The sequence below is a fragment of the Chiroxiphia lanceolata genome, chromosome 10, assembly GCF_009829145.1.
Source record: "Chiroxiphia lanceolata isolate bChiLan1 chromosome 10, bChiLan1.pri, whole genome shotgun sequence".
Lineage (NCBI taxonomy): Eukaryota > Metazoa > Chordata > Aves > Passeriformes > Pipridae > Chiroxiphia > Chiroxiphia lanceolata.
Window position 1 is genome coordinate 8,756,368 of NC_045646.1, and position 21,152 is coordinate 8,777,519.

The 21,152-nt window shown below is 42.6% G+C and overlaps 2 protein-coding genes and 3 non-coding genes across 5 annotated transcripts; 1 reads left to right on the plus strand and 4 right to left on the minus strand.

Annotated features, from left to right (window-relative positions):
- Positions 1 to 119: 119 nt before the first annotated feature.
- Positions 120 to 13,011, plus strand: RFC4 (replication factor C subunit 4). The gene is made up of 10 exons (XM_032698513.1): positions 120 to 391; positions 931 to 1,009; positions 5,239 to 5,318; positions 6,436 to 6,555; positions 7,412 to 7,555; positions 7,839 to 7,959; positions 8,415 to 8,540; positions 10,144 to 10,224; positions 11,955 to 12,071; positions 12,803 to 13,011. Exons 1-10 carry the CDS (start codon positions 267 to 269, stop codon positions 12,896 to 12,898), a joined length of 1,089 nt encoding a protein of 362 aa, XP_032554404.1. The 5' UTR covers positions 120 to 266; the 3' UTR covers positions 12,899 to 13,011.
- An 882-nt stretch (positions 13,012 to 13,893) lies between these two features.
- On the minus strand, positions 13,894 to 20,900 carry EIF4A2 (eukaryotic translation initiation factor 4A2). The gene is made up of 11 exons (XM_032697312.1): positions 20,771 to 20,900; positions 19,892 to 19,937; positions 19,668 to 19,800; positions 19,273 to 19,412; positions 17,956 to 18,124; positions 17,682 to 17,791; positions 17,420 to 17,563; positions 16,880 to 17,017; positions 16,500 to 16,589; positions 16,179 to 16,258; positions 13,894 to 14,706 (listed from the first exon to the last, which is right to left on the minus strand). The coding sequence occupies exons 1-11, from the start codon at positions 20,797 to 20,799 to the stop codon at positions 14,562 to 14,564; spliced, it is 1,224 nt and encodes a 407-aa protein (XP_032553203.1). The 5' UTR covers positions 20,800 to 20,900; the 3' UTR covers positions 13,894 to 14,561.
- On the minus strand, positions 16,668 to 16,795 carry LOC116792034. Its single transcript, XR_004358978.1, has one exon. It is a non-coding gene; the product is annotated as a small nucleolar RNA SNORA63 (small nucleolar RNA).
- On the minus strand, positions 17,195 to 17,374 carry LOC116792041. The gene has a single exon (XR_004358985.1). It is a non-coding gene; the product is annotated as a small nucleolar RNA SNORA81 (small nucleolar RNA).
- LOC116792044 lies at positions 19,491 to 19,561 on the minus strand. Its single transcript, XR_004358988.1, has one exon. It is a non-coding gene; the product is annotated as a small nucleolar RNA SNORD2 (small nucleolar RNA).
- Positions 20,901 to 21,152: the final 252 nt, after the last annotated feature.

Genomic DNA, 21,152 nt, shown 5'->3' on the forward strand with positions numbered 1-21,152 from the left:
TCCCTGAGGCGGCGCGCGCACCGTCTCCGCCCCCCCCTTCGGCTGTCGGGGTGACATCACCGCCCCACCCCTCCACGGCGGCACCGCGCGCTCTCATTGGCTCCTGGCGGGCGGAAGCGGCCCCGCCCCCAGCGGCGGCGGCTTGGCGGGAAAGGCCTGAGGAGCCTGGGGGGCTCCGGCTGAGGGGGGGTCTGTGAAAGGGGGTCCGGACGGGTCTGGCACGGCACAGCTCGGCACAGAACAGCACAGCGGGCACCGCCGCAGCCATGCAGGCCTTCCTGAAAGGCCCGTCCTCCATCAGCACCAAGCCCGTGGCTGCCAAGGAAAAGGGCGCGGCGGGGAGCAGCGGGGAGAGCAAGAGGACCAAACCCATCCCCTGGGTGGAGAAATAGTAAGGGATGCTCTGAGGTCGCTGGCCGTGAAGGAGGGGTTGGGTCGGGAAGGGTGTGGAGAGGCAGTGGGTGCATAGCAAGGGAGGTCGCAGCTGTGGGTGTCCCAACCAGGGAGAACAGCTTAACTTGCCCTGTTCTGGATGAAACCCAGCACTGTGAGCTGCTGCAAGAGCCCTTTGTGGGTGCTACTGGGCAGAAAATGTTTCTTGCCCATGTCAAGCGATGCAGTTTCATCGCTGTGGTTCCGTGCGAAAGCGTTTGTGGAGCCTTTACCACAAAGTGGTAAAATATTGCAATTCCGCTTCTAAAAACAGTTCTGACAGGTGTTTACAACAGAAAAAGACAAACAGCTTCCCAAGGAATTAGATCACTTCGGTAATGTGGACCAGAGATGTTAGATTTTCTGTTATGGTTTTGACCTCAACTAGAAAATCCACTGTAATTCTTCAGTACCTGATGTAATGTTGTTTTTCTCAATTTCAGCTTGTTTCTGAAACTTTGTTAGCTAATAAATTGTACTTAATGTCTTTCTATTTAGTCGCCCCAAAAATGTGGATGAAGTCGCCTTCCAGGATGAAGTTGTTGCTGTGCTGAAGAAGTCCCTGGAAGGTGCTGATGTGAGTGCAATGGTAACATCTACCTAATCAGCAAGTTTAGACAGACACTTGAGCCAGTGGTAATGAAAATTCCTCTTTTCCAACTCAGCAGTGATCATTTTTGCAGTGGTACTTTATGAACAAGCCGAATGACTTCCTCACTGAATGTTGTGATATGTGTGTAAAGCTTGTGGTATTTCCAGCCCTCCAAACACTGTAAAGGTGTCAGCTCCATGATACAGTTTGGAATTTTTCTGGAAAAGCTCAAATGGTAAACTTCTCGTTGGTAGCTTCAAATCTGAAAAGGTCTTTGTTGTCTCCTCACTACTATTCCACAAATATTTTTGATATTCATGTTTAAGAGAAGAGGGGAAAGGATGACTGGATTGCCAGTCATTCGTAAACAGTTCTAGTGACCTATCAGTGCTTCTGTGAAACTGCTAAACACTAAAACTGTTTGCTAATGAGGGAAATTTAATTTATAAGTACCAGGTCTACTACTTGGATAGTGATCCCCAAACTGTTTGGGTTAAAGTTTCAAAGTAAGTCTCTTTGGCTCTAAAAATCTAAGTGTGACAGCTGCTCTGACTTCACTGCAGTGTTTTCTTCTGTGACTTAAGAGTATAAAGAAGATGAGCAGAGCATTTTCAGTTGCATTTGTTTACAGTTGCATTTGCTTTTGGATAAAAATTTAGTAAATGTTTGGTATGTATGATGGTTATTTCTTCCAAACCAGCTGATGGGAAGGTGCAAGGAGTGAAGGGAGAGATAAAGTAGGTAGCCAAGTGATAGCTGTGCTTTTTTTTTTTCAAATCTGAACAATTTCTTCCTTCATATGAGCTGAGACCTTTTTTCCTCCATGCTTCACCTAGAATTGTCATTCTTGTGCTTCAGAAGCTGGTTCTGTTTTTGTGATCTGATGGTGCCACCTGAGATGGTTGGCAGGGATGTTCTGAAAATGCCATTTGTGATATGACTGTCTGCTCACCCAGATCTAAATGAAGCAATTTGGACCTTTCAGAGTTTTATTCAAGAAGCTATTCACTCATAGTGTGCTCTAATGCTCAATATGCACAGGGAGTCTTTGGTACTTGAAACTTTTAACAATTTTCTCTGCAGTTTTTATTTTGACTGGTGTGAGTCTGTTTCCCTCTGAAAATCTAATTAGAACTTGCAAAAGCAAAAGTACCTTATTTGTTTGAGCGTGGGGAGCCACAATGACAGAACTGGAAGGACTTGTATTTGTTTCTTTAGTTCATGTCTCCAATTTGCTTTGAGAATGCTGTTGTAATGTAACCTTGTCACGTAGTGTTGTACCCACAGAAATCTGTGTTTCAACACTAATGCTGCTGTATTACAGTATTTGTACAGTTGGGGTAATTAGGAAGGAACTGTTAACAGTCAAGGGAAAATGAGGTGCTGCCACCTCTTCTGTCTGGACATATCCCTTATGTAACATCACTTAGGTTATGGGTTGGGAAGTTCTATTTTGAGCAACAGTTATTTAAAACCTTACAGCTTCTGGATCAGCTGTGTTTCTTGGATTCAGAGCCTGGTACACTTGTGTTGACTTTTGGCCTCCTGAGTTGAACACACAAATCATAACTTCTGCTTGTGGTTAGAGGCTTTGTGTTTTGCCATAGCAACCCAAACTCAGCAAGGTATTTGAGGACAAAATCATGCAGGTACTTTATATTTGACGTTTTTTAAAATTTGGACATTTTTATTAGTTCTTGAAAGGACTTATTCTGTCAAAAAGGGAGAAGGTGGCTGGTACTTATTCAGAAGTTCTTACTGAATTTGGAGATCTGGGGAGATCAAAGAAACAGCTGTGACAACGCTGTGGGTTTGTGTCATGTGCTTTATTTAAACCTTAGTGTTGAGAATGGATAACCAGTCCTCTGTTGATTGGCCTGTATTTGTGGGCCTTGGTTTGGGAACTTCTAAATGCAGCAGGACTTGTAACTCCCTGTTATATCTCCATCTGTAAGAACAAGCATCTGTCCTGTTACAAACTGTGGAGACCAGAGTCCCAGTGGGTTTGAACTGGAGCAGTTGATTTCTGTCTGCCAGGACTGTTCATTTGTTTGTGTTTTTTGCAAAGAATCTGACAAGTGGCACAGTATTCCTTAGTTTTCATTTGCTTCATGATACCTCAGTGACTGAAAAAAGAGTGAAGTGTAGGATTATCATTGCAATTTACATCTTCACTTGTGCTGAAACTTCTGGAAAAGGAGTTGGGGTTTGCACTATATACAGTGACTTTCCCATACACAGGGTGATGCCTGCAGGTGTCCTGCTTACCCCTGGCAAGCATAGAAAAATGCATAACCAGATCAGGTTGCAGTTTGTTTAAAAATACTGCCACAGTTACATAAAGGATTAGGCTGTGCTTGGTGAAAAAGTAGTGTAAATACTTCCACGAGAAAAAGGCATAAATGAAGTTGAAACAAACAGTAATAAAGTAGAGGTGTAATGGAATTAAGAAACAGTTTCTTATTAAAACTTTTTACCTGCTAATGCTTGTTTTGAGAACTAGTAGTCTGTGAATTAGCATTGAGGCATGAAATTATGAATCTCCTTGAAAATATCTGCCCTTGCAGTGTCCTAACCTGAGGAGGTTGGTGAATTTTCAGCTGTCATTCAGTACATATTTCATCTCCCTGGAGCTGTTATAAAAGATAGAGGAGCACAACAATGTTGTGTGTATCTCAATTTTAAAAAATGTTAGTATGTGATGCAGTTTGCTTGTTAGTAATTAGGGAAACAAGCAATGATTGATTGGCAGAAAAAGCAGGCAAAACTTGAAAATTATTTATTTACTAGAAATTGATGGAAGATTGAAATTCTTCTCTCTACTTTTATAGTACGTACACAGTTGAATCTGTTCTCTGTGTCTTGTCTTAGTTGTTAGAATGGGTTGGTTGGTACCAAAATGATTGTCTCTATTTCATTTTTTGATTATGGGTTGTGTACTTCTGCATTTTTCTCTGCTCTTTGAATGGTTTTGGTTTTGCTGTTCCCATTCTGTCAGCATTGCGTGCTATATTCAGCATAGAATTCTCTAATCTAATTTTAGTTGACTCTTTTTAAAAATAGAACATTTATTAAGGGCTGGAAATCAAGTCAGACTGAGAGGTTTGTCTTTTTGCCGAGAGGTTTGATCAGAGGGGACTTTTGGATTCTTGTTTTAAGAATGTAGAACTGGAACATCTCCTACTGTTAAAGACAGCAGTTTTAAAGTGATAATTTATAAAAGGGATTAATTGAGATAGTATAGAAAGCTATCATTCCTATGCTAGTTAGAAAGCTTCTTGATTTCAGGCAAAATTCAGTCATGGCTTATACAAATTTGGTTTATGGTAGCTCTCTGACAGACAAAACAAAACCATCTTTTATTCCAGCTGATGAATTTCAGGTATCTAGCAGATATTTAGTTATATTCTGAAATTGGGAGATTGTTTTGCTTCATGCTGCTAAATGTCATCCTATAATTATTACTGCAGTCTTTGCTGTGCTGCTTTGATCTTCCTGTGTCAGCATATTTCCTTAATGCTGTCTTTTTTTTCATGCTGAGGTCATTAATTAAATTGTTTTAAAGATCAATTAACCTAATCTCTTTAAGAAATGCCACTGGTCTCCTTTGAAAAATCCTTGGGTGGGTGTGAATTTGGCAGGGCTGTGCAGTGCAGTGAGTCACTGGGAGCGTCCCTGTGGCTGTGTCTGCATTGCCCTCCCTGAATCCATCACAGGCATTCCCGAGCTGCCCTGTGCTCACTGCACTGGAGAATTCCCAGCATGGCTTGACCAGGCAGTCTGGGGAGCTGAGAAAGCAAGGGATAGTTAACCTGTGACCAGTGCTGTCACAGTGCACTGCTAGTGTTATCCAGGCTGCTTGAAAGTCATCCTTGAATAAATTTGTATGTCGCTGCAGTCATAACAGTAAATTCTGAAGGCCTTAGTGATCTCAGACATGTCCTGGAGTATCTATATATATTAAAAAAAAAAGGGAATATTAGTTTTGATAGAACATGTGATGGTGCCACCAAATAACAGCTTGTTCATGCTGCCTTATAAACAGCAACTGTTTGTCCTCCTTTAAAGACCTAGTAGTGAAAGACTTGGTATTGTTTACTGTAAGGAGTAGATAGTTTCTGTTCTATTAGATGCTCAGATTTTCAGTAGGTTTTGCTGGCTTTTGTTTGTTCTACTCATTTACTTTTCTTAAAACTGGTGCCTTGCTGTTTCAGCTTCCCAATCTGTTGTTCTATGGCCCACCTGGAACTGGGAAGACCTCCACTATTTTAGCAGCTGCTAGAGAACTCTTTGGGTAAGCTGAAATCAAGTTGCTTTGGTGTAATCGACTGTCACGTCTTCTAATCATGTGACACAGTGCCTCTGGTTTCCAGGATTTTTTCAGGAATATCTTCACATTCTAATTCTGCTCCAACATGAGATTTCTTTCTCATTTGTCTTGCCACAAGCTATTGGTTTCTGTTACCAGTATAGACTTAAAACACTTAACACTAACAGCCATGTAACCCTATAGCAGAGTATGGAAAAAAATAAGACTTGCATCTGCCTTACTGAACTTTGTAAAGGAATTCCAGTTTTTATGATTTATTCAGTAAGTTGTTCTCCGAGTACTTCATACAGTGTCTGAATTGTAATCTCTCGTCTGTGCACCACTGAACTGTGTCTGGAAGTAGTACTGGGAGTCAGACTGAAATTCAGTGTGTGTACATTCATCAGCTCACTTGTAACACTTGGGAGTTTTTGAGTAATGAATTCAGTGATCCATAAGCAAAAAATGGATGAGGAGGTGTTTGATGTTACGATCAAATCTAGTGCTGAGTTCAGTACCTCCCCCCATCCCATTCATCATCTTTAATTTTTGACTCATTGTTTTTTGGAGAGAACCACTTCTACTTTAGTAGTAGGAAGACAACTCCACATTGTGAGTCCATTTTGATTCCCAGGATTTAAAATCCAGAGTTTTTTTTAATCAGAGTTGCTGGTGTGTAGTACTGCTGCTAAATACCACGTGTTATACTTTGTAGATAATTCATTTGGTAGTGCTGCCAGTGACTGTATCTTGGCATTTTACTTGTTATTCCACATTGCTCTCAGGATATAAGTAAAAAGGCAGATAATATAGTGCCCTGAACTTATGAAGCCAACTTCCTACTTTTTTTTTTCCTGGATAACTGATGTAATTTTATACTTCATTGTTTTCTGTAGCCTGGGAGGAGATTCTAAAAATAGCTAATGGAAATTCATACCTAACATTTAATGATCTCAACTTTACTGTCTTTTAACAATGTTATTTAGTAATGCTGATAAAAATAATCCCTGCCATTCAAAGCAGCCAGAAGGGTTGTTGATGTACTCTACAGTGTATCATTACAAGGGTTAGCAGCTGACATGTTGTAATAAAAATTTTGCAGGCCTGAATTATTCCGGCAAAGAGTCCTTGAGTTAAACGCTTCTGATGAGCGCGGAATACAAGTGGTTCGGGAAAAAGTGAAGGCTTTTGCTCAGCTCACTGCATCTGGGAGCCGTTCAGAGTAAGTGCTGGATCGAACCCCTCTTGCTTTGGACAAAGCATGTGGTTGGGTTTTTTTCCAGTATAAATGATGGGTCAGCACTGCCCAAAAGTTGGCAACACACGGTGCTTTGGCTGAGCTTTGGCTTCATGGAATTTCATGCTGGGGGGTTTGAATACCCGGGAGGATCTTTTGCTAGTGCTGTTAGCGTTGGAGGCAGACAGGGAAAATCCTGTAAGATCAAAACTTCTGGGTTTGGTCATACATTGTTGTCTTTGCAGATGTTTGACTACCATAGAAAAACCTCTTTGCATAAATCATGGTGGAAGTTACTTCCCTCATGGAGGATCTCACACAAGATGGGTTCAGTTTGTAAGATGCCAAAAGGATTCTGGCATTAGGTGATGAGAAAAACCCTGTGCAGGTCAAGCCATGTGTGTGGACTGTGGAAAGTAGCAGGAAGAAACTGCCTGCCATGACTGTCTGGCAAAAAATGATCTTATGTACTGAAATCAGTCTGTTGCAGTGTTCTTTGGAGTTCAGGGAATCAGGAAACCTGTAAAAAGATGAGCTACATTAGGTGTTGAAAGAAGAAGCAGCAAAAGTATGTGTTTTAGAGGACTTTTGCAGCATTCAAGTGTTGGTCTTTCCATGGGAACTCGCCCCCCCCCTTAATTACAAATATTAGTCCTTTATCTAAAAATAGTAAAAAAAGATAGAACCTCTGAATGTGTTATGTTTATCAAGTATACATTCTTAAGTAAAATATGATTTCCTATTTGCATTTTTTTTTTGTTTATGTTTTTTTGTTTGTTTGTTTTTCCTTGATCTGTGCATTGCATGTCTCCTGGATCACAGGTTTCTTCTTACTTTTCAGTGGTAAAATGTGTCCTCCTTTTAAAATTGTAATCCTGGATGAAGCAGACTCAATGACTTCAGCAGCCCAGGCAGCCTTAAGACGCACCATGGAAAAAGAATCTAAAACAACACGTTTCTGTCTTATTTGTAACTACATCAGCAGGTACACGGGGGACTTTTTGCTTATTTGGACTTATTGCCTGTTCTGTAGTCTCTTTTTTTTTTTTTCCCCACTAAGAGATTGATATCTAGTTTTCATAGTTTTCAGTCAGTAGAGATGTAACTATATGAATGCAAGACTGAAACAATATTTAGGTTTCAACTTTTTTTTTTTTTACAGTGTTGCAGTTTTAAGGTTATTTAAACCTTTTCCGCCTTGATAGCTTTGTTTGTATGAATTTGACCCACACATTGATTTTCCAAACACTTACATTCCTTTCTTTCAGAATAATTGAACCTTTAACATCTCGATGCTCCAAATTCCGCTTCAAGCCTTTGTCAGACAGTATCCAACAGCAGCGGCTGCTGGATGTTTCTGAGAAGGAGCATGTGAAGATCAGTAATGAGGTAACTTCGTGGTTACCATGTAGTTTTATTGCTTAATCCAGTGCATAACTGCATGGCAGTGAAAGAGGCCAAGTCAGCATACTTTTCCAGGCTGCTCAACAGTGTGAAATGCAATACATAAACTCATTTAGGTATTATTCTCCTTCCGTAGACGAGATGAATTTTAAGAGTTGTCCTAAAACCAGAGAAGTGTCCACCAGAGAATACTGAAGCTAAACTGTAGGGCTTTTTATTCTCTGCTAAGTGCACTGGCATTAAACCATGCTTCATTCTGAAACTGCCAGCACACATTTGTGTTAGTAGAGAGGTTGCTTTGTGACTTGTGTATTGTGCCTGGCTCTGAAAATCTGCTTTAGGCACTACTTGATGTTTTTAAAAAACTGTGTTAAAAAAGTGCACTGGATTTTAATTAGCAGTGAGCATATAATTTAGTATTTTCTGACATTGTTTTTCAGGCAGTGTCATACCTTGTGAAAGTGTCAGAAGGAGATTTAAGAAAAGCAATTACTTTCCTTCAAAGTGCCACTCGCCTAATGGGTGGGAAGGAGATCACAGAGAAGATAGTCACTGAAATTGCTGGGGTAAGCTGTGCTTTGCAGTTTCTCCTGAAATTACTCTGAAAAGCATTTTGTTACCCTTATCTACTGTTGCTTAAAGTTGGATTAAAAAATTGTTCGATACCCACTAGTATTGCAGTATGGTACAATAGAGTATCCACCAGAATTTTAAAGACTGCCTGATTCTGTACACTTACTACATAGCCAGTTTCTAGCAACTTCTTCTGTGAATCATGGTAAACTGTAAAATAGTCTTATAATTCAAACAAGTTGAAATATTCTGCCCATAAATGCAAAATGTATTGCCTTTTGTGGAACAGTAGATTAGAACATTTTTTGGTGCTTTTATATATATGTGTATACATATATAAGTATAGATCATTGAAAATATGGTTTGGAAGCACCACAGTGGAATGACTTTCAGTAGCAGCTCATTTACAACTTAAATGTTCACAGTGACAGTGGCTCTTCAAGGATCTGTGTAGATTCTGCTTTTTAACAAAACAGCAGTGATTTATTCTAGAATGACATAGATAATACTGACAGGGACAGGAGAAACCTGGGAGGAAATGCATTTAACAAAACATGTGTGAAGGTGTTCCTATAGCAACAAAACACTTACCCTCTAAAGCAAGAAATGTGAGATTAGGAGTTGAGGAGCTGAAAAATAAATGGGCTTTAATGACGGATGCATTTCCCTTGAAGGTGCTGCCATCATAGGGAATTGTAAGGGCTGGGAGGTTTTCACTTTAATGGAACCAGAGGCAATTGCTTCTGTGCAGTGTTTTACAGAACAATTTTAAGCAATTTTCTCAGTGAAGTCATTGTTCAGTTTTGTGTATCTAGCAGTAAAACAGAGCTGATATCTGAATAGATATCAGATATCTGAAACCTGGCAGAAGTTGACTGTAATGACAGGAAAGAGAAGCATGAAATTCCATTATTGAATGAGTCATGCTTGTTTAAACCAAAGGAACCCAACTTTACATCTTCATAAAAACATGAAGTTCTTGGTCATACATAACTTCTGTGACCCTGGAGTGACCTTAGTGCAAAAGATTAATAAAGAAGCTTTGAAAACAAACTATCCAGACACTCAACCGACAGGAATGACAGTGAGCAGAAGGGAAAATGGGCAGCTCTTCCCTGCATAGAGCAAAATATTGGCATCTGCCATCCTTTTTTCTTCTGATTTATTATCTGATCTTAGTGCATTGGGCTTTTTTTGGATGTCCCTGGTGTGTCTTTGGAAATAAAACTAATTTGCTGTGTTGTTTTGGCGTAGAATGGTGCAGAAAGCATTGGCTGATCTCAATGTTGAAGTATGTCCTCCACATAGTGTCCTGAATAACAGTTGTGTGTTGGATTCATGAAGGTGACTTTGACAGTTCACTGTCTTTATGGTTTTTGTTTTAATATCACCAATATAGGACAAATATTAAAGCCTAACTCTCACTTTCAAAATTTAGTGGGTCTTTCATATACTTACTTGAAGTGGTTGGGTGTGCAGAGGAATGAAATGCTGAAATGGCCTCTGCCATGAGCAGTTTGTATCTGTTACTGTAAGTATCGACATCAATTTTAAGTTTACAAAGTAGAAATTAAGAAATGTCACTTCTTGTTACAGGTCATCCCTAAAGAGACAATTGATGAACTGCTCTTGGGTTGCCAGAGTGGTTCCTTTGAGAAACTGGAAACACTGGCAAAGGTAAAGTTCTCTTAGTGCTCCAGCCTGAATATTTTCCTCAGTCACTGCCCTTTGAATCCTTTGTTGCTGGGCTGCAGCAGCAGAACATTGGCCTCAATCAGTTTGGATGCACGTTTTGGGAAGTGTCTTTTACCAGTTAGAACTCCAGGCTTTCCCTTCTGAGGAAGAGCTGTCAAAGCTGCAAATAAACTTCCCTACCAGTGGGACTCTGGTTTTCTCCTGAGTTAAACTGGTGGCATGTGGAGCTGTTAGGCTGAATTAGGCAGAGTAGCATTTCTGAGGGAGACACTTGGCTCAGGCCTTTAGAACTGTCTCTTCAGAGGACTGTAGTAGTCCCTGGACGAGTCACCTTCTTCATTACTCAGAAGCTGTGTTAGATGAGGAGTATCTGAATAAAGCTGTAATAACTCTTCAGTTTTAAAATATTTCGTGGTAATCTTATGGTGCACTAGTGATTAAGTTTGTAAGACAAACTGCAGTGACTTAAAATAGACCTTGCTGGAGAAAGCACAAGCTACTGTTTTATAGTGGTGGGTTTATTTTCTTTAATACAGAATTTTTCTGAATAATGGGAAATTCCTAATCTTGAGAGGTTAAAGCAGGTTCAGTCAGTCTTGAACTGGGTTTTAACTCAAGGAGTTGTCCCTGACAGAGAGCCAGCCACAGTACCATTCCCCCTTCCAGTGAAATGTTCCATGGCTTTATGAAAAAAGTCACTATGATCAGCCTTCTGCTCTTTGCTTGGCTGAGCCTCACTGGATAGTCTTGGCAGGACCTTTGGGTTTGAGTCTGGATTTATTCTCCTGTAAACTTGCAGCAGATCTTAAAATTGTTGTGGAAGGGTTTGTGCAGATGTCCCTGTCTTACGCTTTCACATTGACTTACATGGTGTCTGAAACTGTGTTGATCTTAAGAGGTGATGATATGGATTATCCAAACCTTCAGGGCTGGCATAGTCTTTTATCAGGCCGTGATCTGATCTAATCTAATGGAGTGGTTTGTAACTGTTCTCCACTTGCCAGAGTAGGTGCTTCGTGGTGGGTGGCACAATTGGACACACAGTTCTGTAAAGCATGGGAGTGGATTTAGCTGTACAGAAAAATAAGGTTGCACCAACTCTTTTTCTATTTCCATAAACTTCTTTCTTCCTAAATGGCTTCATTGACCACTGTTCTCAGTATTTGTTGGTTTTGTAACTGGGCACTACTGCTTTTTTTAAAAAAGCTATCTTTAGTTACCATGGTTTTTATTTTAGTAAAAGAGCCTTGGCCTTACAGATCTCTGTATGCCTGAGACTAGCAACAACCAGATGAAGAAAATAAATCAAAGTAGGTGGCACTTTAAAATGGGAAGGCTGTGAAACTGCCACATGATGCTGTGGATGCCAGGCTTTCCTGATTTTAGAGTAAGATTGGACAGGTTTGGTGGAGGTTGTTAAATGTTTAAGATGTCTCACAAAGTCCCCGAGATGTGAATTGTCAGAAGCTGGAAGAACATTTGGGCAAAATTACTGCTCTGTGCCTGCCTTGCTCGTGCAGCCTTTCCTGGCTGCTCTCTCTGGGTCTCTGTCTGGCAGGATGCAGGGCAGGGCTGTGCACAAGCTACTGAACTGTCCTCCAAAATGTGGAAGTTCCATACTGAATTTCAGCACAGTCTTTCAAATTCAGACAGAATTTTTCAGATTGGGTTTCCAGTTGAATTACCTCCATTTTCCTCTCTCCCTGACACAGAATCTCATCAATGAGGGGTTTGCTGTTGCTCAGCTTGTAAACCAGCTGCACGACACGGTGGTGGAGAGCGAAGATTTCAGTGACAAGCAGAAATCTGTCATAGTGGAGAAACTTGCGGTGAGTCTGTAGCTTCAGTTAAAAAACCCAAACCATGTTAATCCTCACTGATTAATTTTTGTTTGTAGGGTCTCTCCCAAGAGGTACGTGATCATTTTTTTGTTTTGAGCGTTTCTTGGTAGAACCTAAATTTTTATCCTGAGGAATTTCATGAGAAGGAATTGAACCCCAGTTAAGTGAATTATTGATCATATTATGTTGTTCTAGTGGGACTCAAGCAAGAGGATTGTGGGTTTGGTTGTTTTTCATGTAAGATGGGAGGAAAAATTAGGACAAAATTAAGTCATCGCCTCAAAAAAATTAGGAGCTGCAAAATGCAAGTTTTTGTTCCAATGTGTAAAATACGCCTTTAAAAAAAAATTCATTAACTTGCTAAATTTTGACCTAGAAGAAGAGGCAGCAGTGGTGGAGGTTTTGCTAAATTCACTGCAGACAGGCAGGTGGTGTCGATGCCCTGCAGGGATGCTCCTGGCAGGTCTTTTCAGAGCCAATGGCACATCCCTCTGTGGGTGGAGCTGCCATGCTGTGGCCTCCCCAGGAAGATGGAGGCTGGAGAGCTTCTTGTTCCCACTTCAGTAGGAGGGGTGTGCAGTGTGTGACTGCTGGAGAAATCTGTGCCAATTCAGTAAACAGCTGCCAAACTTCACCTTGGGGTTCTCCACTGTACCCCAAGACATGGATGCCAGGAGCACCATTTTCAGAGGGTTTTACCTCCTCTGTTCTGTCTGCAGGAAGTGGACAAATGCCTGGCAGATGGTGCTGACGAATTTTTGCAGCTGATGAGTCTCTGTGCCCTTGTGATGCAGCAGCTCACACAGAACACCTGACTCCTCCAGCAGCCCTTTGTTCCAGGGGTGGCTGCGGCTCTGAGACCAGAGACCCATGAACTTTTGTACTATTTTTGCAATAAAAGGACTGCTTCAGCAGTTGGAAAAGCTCATGTTGGAGTATTTGATTCATTTTTTTTACACTGGGTTAAAGAGCAGAGGGGTCAGTAATGCTTCTGTGTTGCACTTACACTTGGAAAGGTAAAGTCATCAAAAAATGTACAGAGACTGGACACATAATCAGCTGCAAGCAGAGAAAGAGGAGTTATGCATTGCAGTCCCTGTTAGTTTTGAATGAATTGACTTAGCAAAATGATCACATCCCTATTGAACTTGGCTTCAGACTGAACTCAGCTCCTGGAGGAAGATTCCGTGCCACCTCTATCTTGTATCTGATGCTTTAGTATTAAATGTTGCAAAAATAGTTTTCGAGTAAGCATGTTGCAACTTTTACTTCACTCAAGCTAGGTAAGAAAAAATCTGAAGGGCAGGTCATGTTCCAAAGATGTTACTTAGACTGGCTGAGCATTACTCTGTTCTTGCTCACAAACCCAGTTTTGAAGCTGTGACCTGGATGAACACAGCTCTGTGGTGGTCAAGCAGCTTTGGGACATTTCCCTTCAGAGATGCTTTGAACACCTGTTCCACCTTCCTGAATGCAGTAAAAAAAAGAGCCCTTGCACAGGAATGAAGCTAAAATGCTGCAGTGCAGGGAGTTTTTATCAACCAGCACCGATTGTTAAGGGAGCCATTTTCTACACTGATGAAAGGGTGTTTCAGTGTCAAGGACACTTGTCCAGCACCCCTGAGCTGTGTCACACAGGGACAGCCTCTGGCACTTGGAGCTCACCCAGTACTAGTCCAGAAACACCCCTGCAATTAATGACAAAGCTGCCTGCTGGGCCCTGTCACCTTCAGCTCCCACCCTGAGATAGCCCAGGCTGCTGGCACCCTTCTAAGTGAGACCCCTCTACCCAAGAAGCAACTATTTACAGTTTAAGTGAATATAGAAGTATTTTATTGAACATTCAAACTTCATTAAGACATGTGCAATATGGCAAATTTTACTGGGTTTAACCCTAACTAAGACAATAGTATGATTGCTTGCTTGCTGGGGCTTAGCAACAGGGTCCAAATCACACTTACCACTAATTAAATACTTTATTGAATAAATACATATGAAACAAAAATGCATTTTAATGCTCTTATAAAAGTTTAGAGATTTTGAAAGGCCTTTCCAATTTAATCTGAGGTGTAAGTACATACAATAAAGGAAGGTAGGCTAGTTTAACATAATTGGCTGACTTTATACAGCACTTATATCTTTTAGTCCATAAGTAAATTATTAAATGATAAAGAACATCTAATACAACCACTTCTATGGAACTAGGAAATAAATTTCTAATAAAGAAAAAATTTACAGACCCCATGACTTTCCACCCAACCCCAACAGTCTAACCCTAAAGTGGACAAAGCCAATGGCTTTCCCCACAAGAGCTCACGACACAAAGTCGCTTCTCTTATCAAAAATCTGTATTTCTGATCCGTAATGAGCATTGAGACAAGATTCAATATATCCCCAAAGAAAGAAGCACAATGCGCGTTGTGAATCGCCTATTCAGCAACAGCGAGCACTGGATTCACAACCACCTCATCCCGGGGACTAAATGAGATCAGCCACATTCATCGGCATCTCCTCCACTGTAGTATTGTAGAAAGTCTCAATGTCTCGCAGGATCCGCTTGTCCTCTTCAGTGACAAAATTGATAGCCACACCTTTTCTGCCAAACCGGCCACCCCGACCAATTCTGCACAAAAAGAAAGCACATTTACATCCAAGTTAACCCCTCCAACCTGCTTTACATGTTTGCAAGATCCACTCACAAACTGCTGCTCTCATCTGCCACTGGCCAGCCTAGGCTGCCTTTACAGGACCAGCTGCCAAAGTCACCTCTGGTCAGGAAAAACCAGCAGTTGCTGCCAGCAGCATAGCAGAGGTCCATCCCATAATGCCAGCGGGGCAGACACAGTTACTCTTAGGCTGTAAAGTAAGATCTTTATTTAATGTCCTGGGTCAGTCTCCCTCCCCTCTGTTCAACTGCACAGCCACCCCTCATGCATCCAATCCCAAGCACAGGGCACACAGAAGACAGGCTGTTGTTGAACAATCAGACTGTTACTAAATCCAATTACATCCAGTAACATATAGAACAGCACACACTGAACTTCAGAAGTTTAGTTCAACCTGTTTCCAGTGGGAAAACTTAGGATTTGTTGTTTTTTTTAAAAAGCAAAATTAAGTCCAACATTTTTGTGTAAGCCCACATTGGTCACTAACACATCGCTGAGTACTATTTAGTTACACCCACCATCATCAGCTCTACCTTCCTACAGACTGCACAGTAGAGCACCTTGCCAGCAAGAGCTTAACACACAGAAATGGCTCACAAAACTTAGGGGATAATCATGACAAAAGAAATAAATAAATACCAACTCGCTCTTTATTCAAACTGTGCCGCTTACGAATCCACGTCCTAAATTACGTCAACGTCGGTTCTGAGCACCATCTTGTGTCATCAACTGCTGCTATCGACTCCTGTATTTTTTTACATCAAGTAACAAAGCACAGTTTACTTAATTTAGGGACAGTCACTAGAAGCAGTTAACTAAACCTAGGGGAACAAACTGCTACCAGAAGACACACCACAGAGGAAAGAATCCCACTGAGGAGCCACCAAGAGCAAACATGGCACACACAACAGGAACACAGCTGGACCTCCACAAGTGAAGGCAGCCCTATACAACTCTCTTGCTACGAGTAGCAAGGTCTGTCTGGTCCCTGAGCAGCAACAAACTCAAGACCAGCCAGGACCCCAAATTAAGCTGATGCTGCTGTCAATGTGCCAGTAATGGCTTTGCCATCGCTCATTGCGGCCTACGTGACAAAAGGCAGTTCAGTAGCTGGCATTTTCCCCACATCTTCAAGAATGATCAGCCATTACCAATCCTCTTAAACATCTAAGTTTTCCCACTGCTTTGTTTTGTTGTCCAAAGTCCTGCTCCTCCCTTGTTTCAGAACCACAGCTGTGCAAATGCAGGGCTTTTCTAAAGCCCATCCACCACTGGCTTTATTCTCTGCTGGCTTTTGAGCAGTTACTGTATGCATGGATGAGTAACACCTCCTGGTTTTGACAAGGACTACAGGGAAGAACAGGCGAGGGTCTGTGCCCTTGCTGTGACATTCAGCAGAGCACACAAACTGGTGGGCAGAGCCACTGACCTGTGAATGTAGTTCTCACGATTGGTCGGCAGGTCATAATTGATAACCAGAGACACTTGCTGCACATCAATGCCACGAGCCTGGAAAGCGACACAGAGCCATTAATGTAAGTCACAAGCTTCTTAAAAATTTAACTATCCAGGTTTTTTTGTCAGCCACATTGTTAGTTATGAACTACAACTGTGCAGTCCATAGTGGAGTCGTGGTCTTTGCTCTTCCAAAAGGCTCCCAACAGTTCAGGCTACAAGAGCCATTACTGACTTATGAAGCTTTTGGCAGTAGGTTACAACAGAAACATGTTCAGTGTAAGGTAACACTCACCAGCAAGTCAGTGGTGATCAGGACACGGCTTGACCCTGATCTAAACTCTCTCATGATAACATCTCGTTCCTTCTGGTCCATGTCACCATGCTGGAGAATTTAAAACACAGTTGCAAGTTAGTACAGTTCCAATGCTCCAGACTGGAACATCCTTTAAGGAACAGCCATATGTGTGAAACCCAGCGTCCCTACCTGCCGTGGGAACGAAGCAGGTAGGGATAGAAAGGAAACACTTTACTTTAAGCAGGGGGAACGATAATACAGCACTGCACAGCTATATTATAACTTTCCTGCTTTTCATTCTAATACCCCTCCATTACCATTTCTTTCCCAGTACATAAAGGACATTTCAGAAGTGATGAGGAAGTATCAATTCCTACCAGAGCTGAGACTGTGAAGTCCCTGGCATGCATTTTCTCTGTAAGCCAGTCTACTTTTCTCCTTGTATTCAGGAAAATAACAGCCTGTGTAATGGTCAGTGTCTCATACAGATCACAGAGAGTATCCAGCTTCCATTCCTGAAAAAAAACAAGGAAGATAAGGAAATGCATCATGCCATGAGCAGCTCATACATAAGAGCCCCAAACAAGGAATAAAACTCCAATACAACAACTAACGAAGCATCCTCTCACATACAGTATATTTAGTATGATCTGGAAAGTTGGAACGAAGAGACTAAGTCAAATTTTTGCATCAACTGTTGCACCAAATCTTAAGACACAGGACACTGGACATTAAGAAAGAGGTCCACCCTAGTCTTTTCGATCCAGTGCTGAATTTTTCTCCTTCTTGCATGTACTCTACTAGCATTATTGCAGAAACCAAAGCTCAGCCTTGATTCCTGCAATTTTAGTACAGTGCTTTAACAAGAAGGTAAGAGATTAAGCTGTCCTGTCAGAGCAAGTACAACTGATACCAACCTCTCTCTCGACATTAATGTAGAACTGCTTGATACCCTCCAGAGTCAGTTCTTCCTTCTTTACTAAGATACGAATGGGATCTCTCATGAACTTTTTGGTCACTTCCAACACATCCATTGGCATTGTAGCTGACAGCAGCACAACCTGGAACACATTACTCTGTGTTAGCACGTACCCAGGACACCAATGTCTACAATTCAGTTCTTAGCCACACTGTAATCAAATCTGCATCCATCAATTTAACCACGTAAAAGCTTTTTACCTGGATGTTTGTGCTAAGTTTTTGAAAGATCTCATAAATTTGATCCTTAAATCCACGGCTCAACATTTCATCAGCTTCATCCAGAACAAACATTTTGATCCATTTAGGCGCTATTGGAAAAAAACAAAGTAGCATCTCATGAGGTTTCAGAAACACACCAAGTCCTTTCCGAATATCATTCTCCTTTAGTACTACGCTTTCCAGCAAAAGCTCTTACTGGGTATGAGATTTATACTGGCAATTTATTAAAGAGCACAACTGAGTTCATACTTACAAAGGTAGCGCCTGTTTAACATGTCAAACACGCGCCCTGGAGTTCCGACCACAATATGTGGAGCCTCAGCCTGGAGTTTCTGCATTTCATTGCGCACATTTGTGCCACCAATACAAGCATGGCATGTTGCTCCCATGTAGTCTCCAAGGGCCAGGATTACCTTCTGAATCTAAAATAGAACCTTCCATTAGTAGTTCCTGGTACAATAAAGATTAAGGTCTATCATCACTGGCATTTATGGACTTTGGAAACCAGGACAGCAAACAAAGACTACGCAGGTCTTAGAAGAGACTGTTGTTAAAATGACTTTGCCTAACTACACATTATTTACCATTAACCTTAAGTCAGAGAGGCACTTTAAGTTACGTTTTTGTCCTTACTACTTGAACTTGCTGGAAGAGTGAGTACCATGAATCAATTACTAAGCTGAAGGCAGGGCCTCCCAAAGTGAGCCCAAGCTCTCAGCTGCTCAGGCCTGCATTAAGCACTTGTACTATTCCGTGAGCTGTTTGCAAGTGCACCACAGTGTGCCAGGCTTCAAAACAACTCCCACCTCACCAATGGCTTCAGAGTAGAACAAAGGCTTAACCTTCTGAGCAGAGGCTCTTGTTCCACTGAATTTTTAGACTCTTTTCTGTGTGATTTAGTTACGTTCAGCTTTACCTTGAAGAACTGTCACTACAGCACTGGCATTTTAGTATATTCTACTTGAAAATGATGTTTTCTATTTCAAGTTGGGTTTAACATTTTAAGGCCCCACATTACAAATACCCTCACCCTAAAAATTTAAGTATCCTAAAAGTTTTGTTAAAAGACACTCACTTAGCTTAACAGAATACCAAGCCTTGAAGGTTAAGCAGACATGCAATTATATTGTCAAGAAAGCATACAAAGATATAAAAAAAAAAAATAAATCTAAGTGACCACATATGCACTGCAGTTTTCATGTTGCACAACTGCACTCAGGTTCAAATAGCTTGCAAAAAAAATAAATTTTGTTTCCACTCAGAACACTGTGCTTTCAAGCTGGTTTTCTGCTAGAGATGCTGCCACATCTTAACCACATCCAGCACAGAAGGTGGCTCCTGCACCTTTGCCCCAGCACACCCTCCATGGGCATCGACTCAGCTTTTCAAGCAGGCAGAGAACTTGTGGGACAGAAGCCAGTTTGTATCCCCCATTACTTCACACAAAAAGGGTTCTGAATGGATATTAATTACAGCCCCTTGAAAAGTGTATTTGTTGTCTCACAGTTGTGAAACCTGAAACCTATGCAACACACAAGCATTTATTTTTTTCAAACTACACTATCAATACCTGTTGAGCCAGTTCTCTGGTAGGGGCCAGTACTAGTGCCTGGGACTCCTTGAGATCAATCTCCAACTGCTGCAGGATGGAAATAGCAAATGTGGCTGTCTTGCCAGTACCTGACTGAGCTTGAGCAATCACATCATACCCTAAAAAAAGTAGGATACACATTTACTGCTCCCAGAGGTCATTCATGGTTTTTAGTTTTATTTAATTCCCTTTGAATCAAGTGATCAGTACTATAAAGTTCTCTCCATTTCAGGTCAGTCCCGAAAGATGGTGTACCATCATATCACTTTTTAAGATTGAAGATAAGTATCACTGCACACTAATAAAGCAATGTATCCATTTTACAATGCTTTCCTAAATCTTCCATGTTGATAATAAACGAATTACCTACATACCTTTGATGCATGGAATGATAGCTCTCTGCTGAATAGCTGAAGGCTTCTCGAAACCATAAGCATAAATGCCCCTTAGAAGGGATTCTTTTAAATTCATATCATCAAAATTGTCAACAATCTCATTCCAATTGCTCTGTAATAAAAAAAAAAAAAAAGGAAAATATTAAACACAATACCCATCTTCACCAGCGTCTAAATTTTCAGGTCGGTTTACAGGTGCTCACCTCGATGACACCATCGGGCTCCATTCCCTCTGGGCCGCCATGGTCTCTGCCAATGAACAGAACACGCTGTTAGTACAGGAGCAACCAGCAGCCGGGAGCGCGCCGGCACCTCGGCTGCCAGCACCGCGGGACCCGTGACGGATCATTCCAGCAGGTGCTCTGGGATTTTGCCAAAGGGCGAACTCCTACCGCCCTCCCCCCACCCCGGCTCGGGCGCTCCCAGCTCCCGGGGCCGGGTCCCGACGCGGCGGGGAATGGGCGCGCGCTCCCGCGGAGGAAGGGGGGTGAAGGGGCGGGCGCGCTCCCGGCGCCGCTGCGGATCCCCCCGCCCCGCCCCGCCGGGGAACTCTCGCGAGAGCTCCACCCCTGGGATTGCGCAAACCGGGCGCTGCGGGCGGACGGCGCCGGGCGATGGCCCGGGGGGCCCCCCCCCAAAACACAATGATCTTGCCCCCAGCGCGGCCCCACAACCTGGGGCGAACCATCGGCACGGGGGGGGAGGAGCAGAATGTCAAAAGAAAATAATCCTCGTGGAGGCGTTAAAACATTTCGGCCACGACTCAGTTGTCTACGGTTTAAATTTAAAAAAAAAATATCTGTATTCAGGCGCAAGAGGATGGCTAATAAAAAAAGCCAGTAAGGAAAAGCGAGCCTGGAGAAACAGAGCTAACCCGCCGCTGAGTCGCGAGCAAGGGAAGCGCCGGGACAGAAACGTCTAGAACGGGAGGGGCCGCGGCGCAGGGCTGAGCGACCGCAGCGCCGGCCTCCCCTCAGCGCGCCCCAGCGCCCACATCCACCCCCCTTCGCCTCTACCCGGCCGCCTCCGCACGACCCACGGAGCCCCTGAAGGAGGAAAGGGCCTAGGCCCCCCCGCCATACCTGCTATAATCCGCGGAGCCCCCTGACATGTTCCGATCACCAGCTCTGTCCTCAACTGAAAAGGCAAGCGCTCCGCGGCGCCCGCCTTATATACCCGCCCCGCCGCCGGACTCGTTGCGCTCCGCTCTGCGCATGGATATACACCGCATGCCACTGGCGAAAAAGCACGAATCCCCCCGAAATGATCCCTCTTTCCCAAGGTATTCCCGTCACGCGACCGTTTGGGTTACTCCGAAGGTCGTGCCTGAGCCGCTCGGGGCCAATAGGTCACAGGGAGAGTAGGACTTCTTTTTCTCTCGGAACGCGGAAGGATATTGCACCATTGAGTGCGTGACGACGCCTCACTCCTTCCTCCGTCCCTGCCCCCCCTCACCGCGTGCAC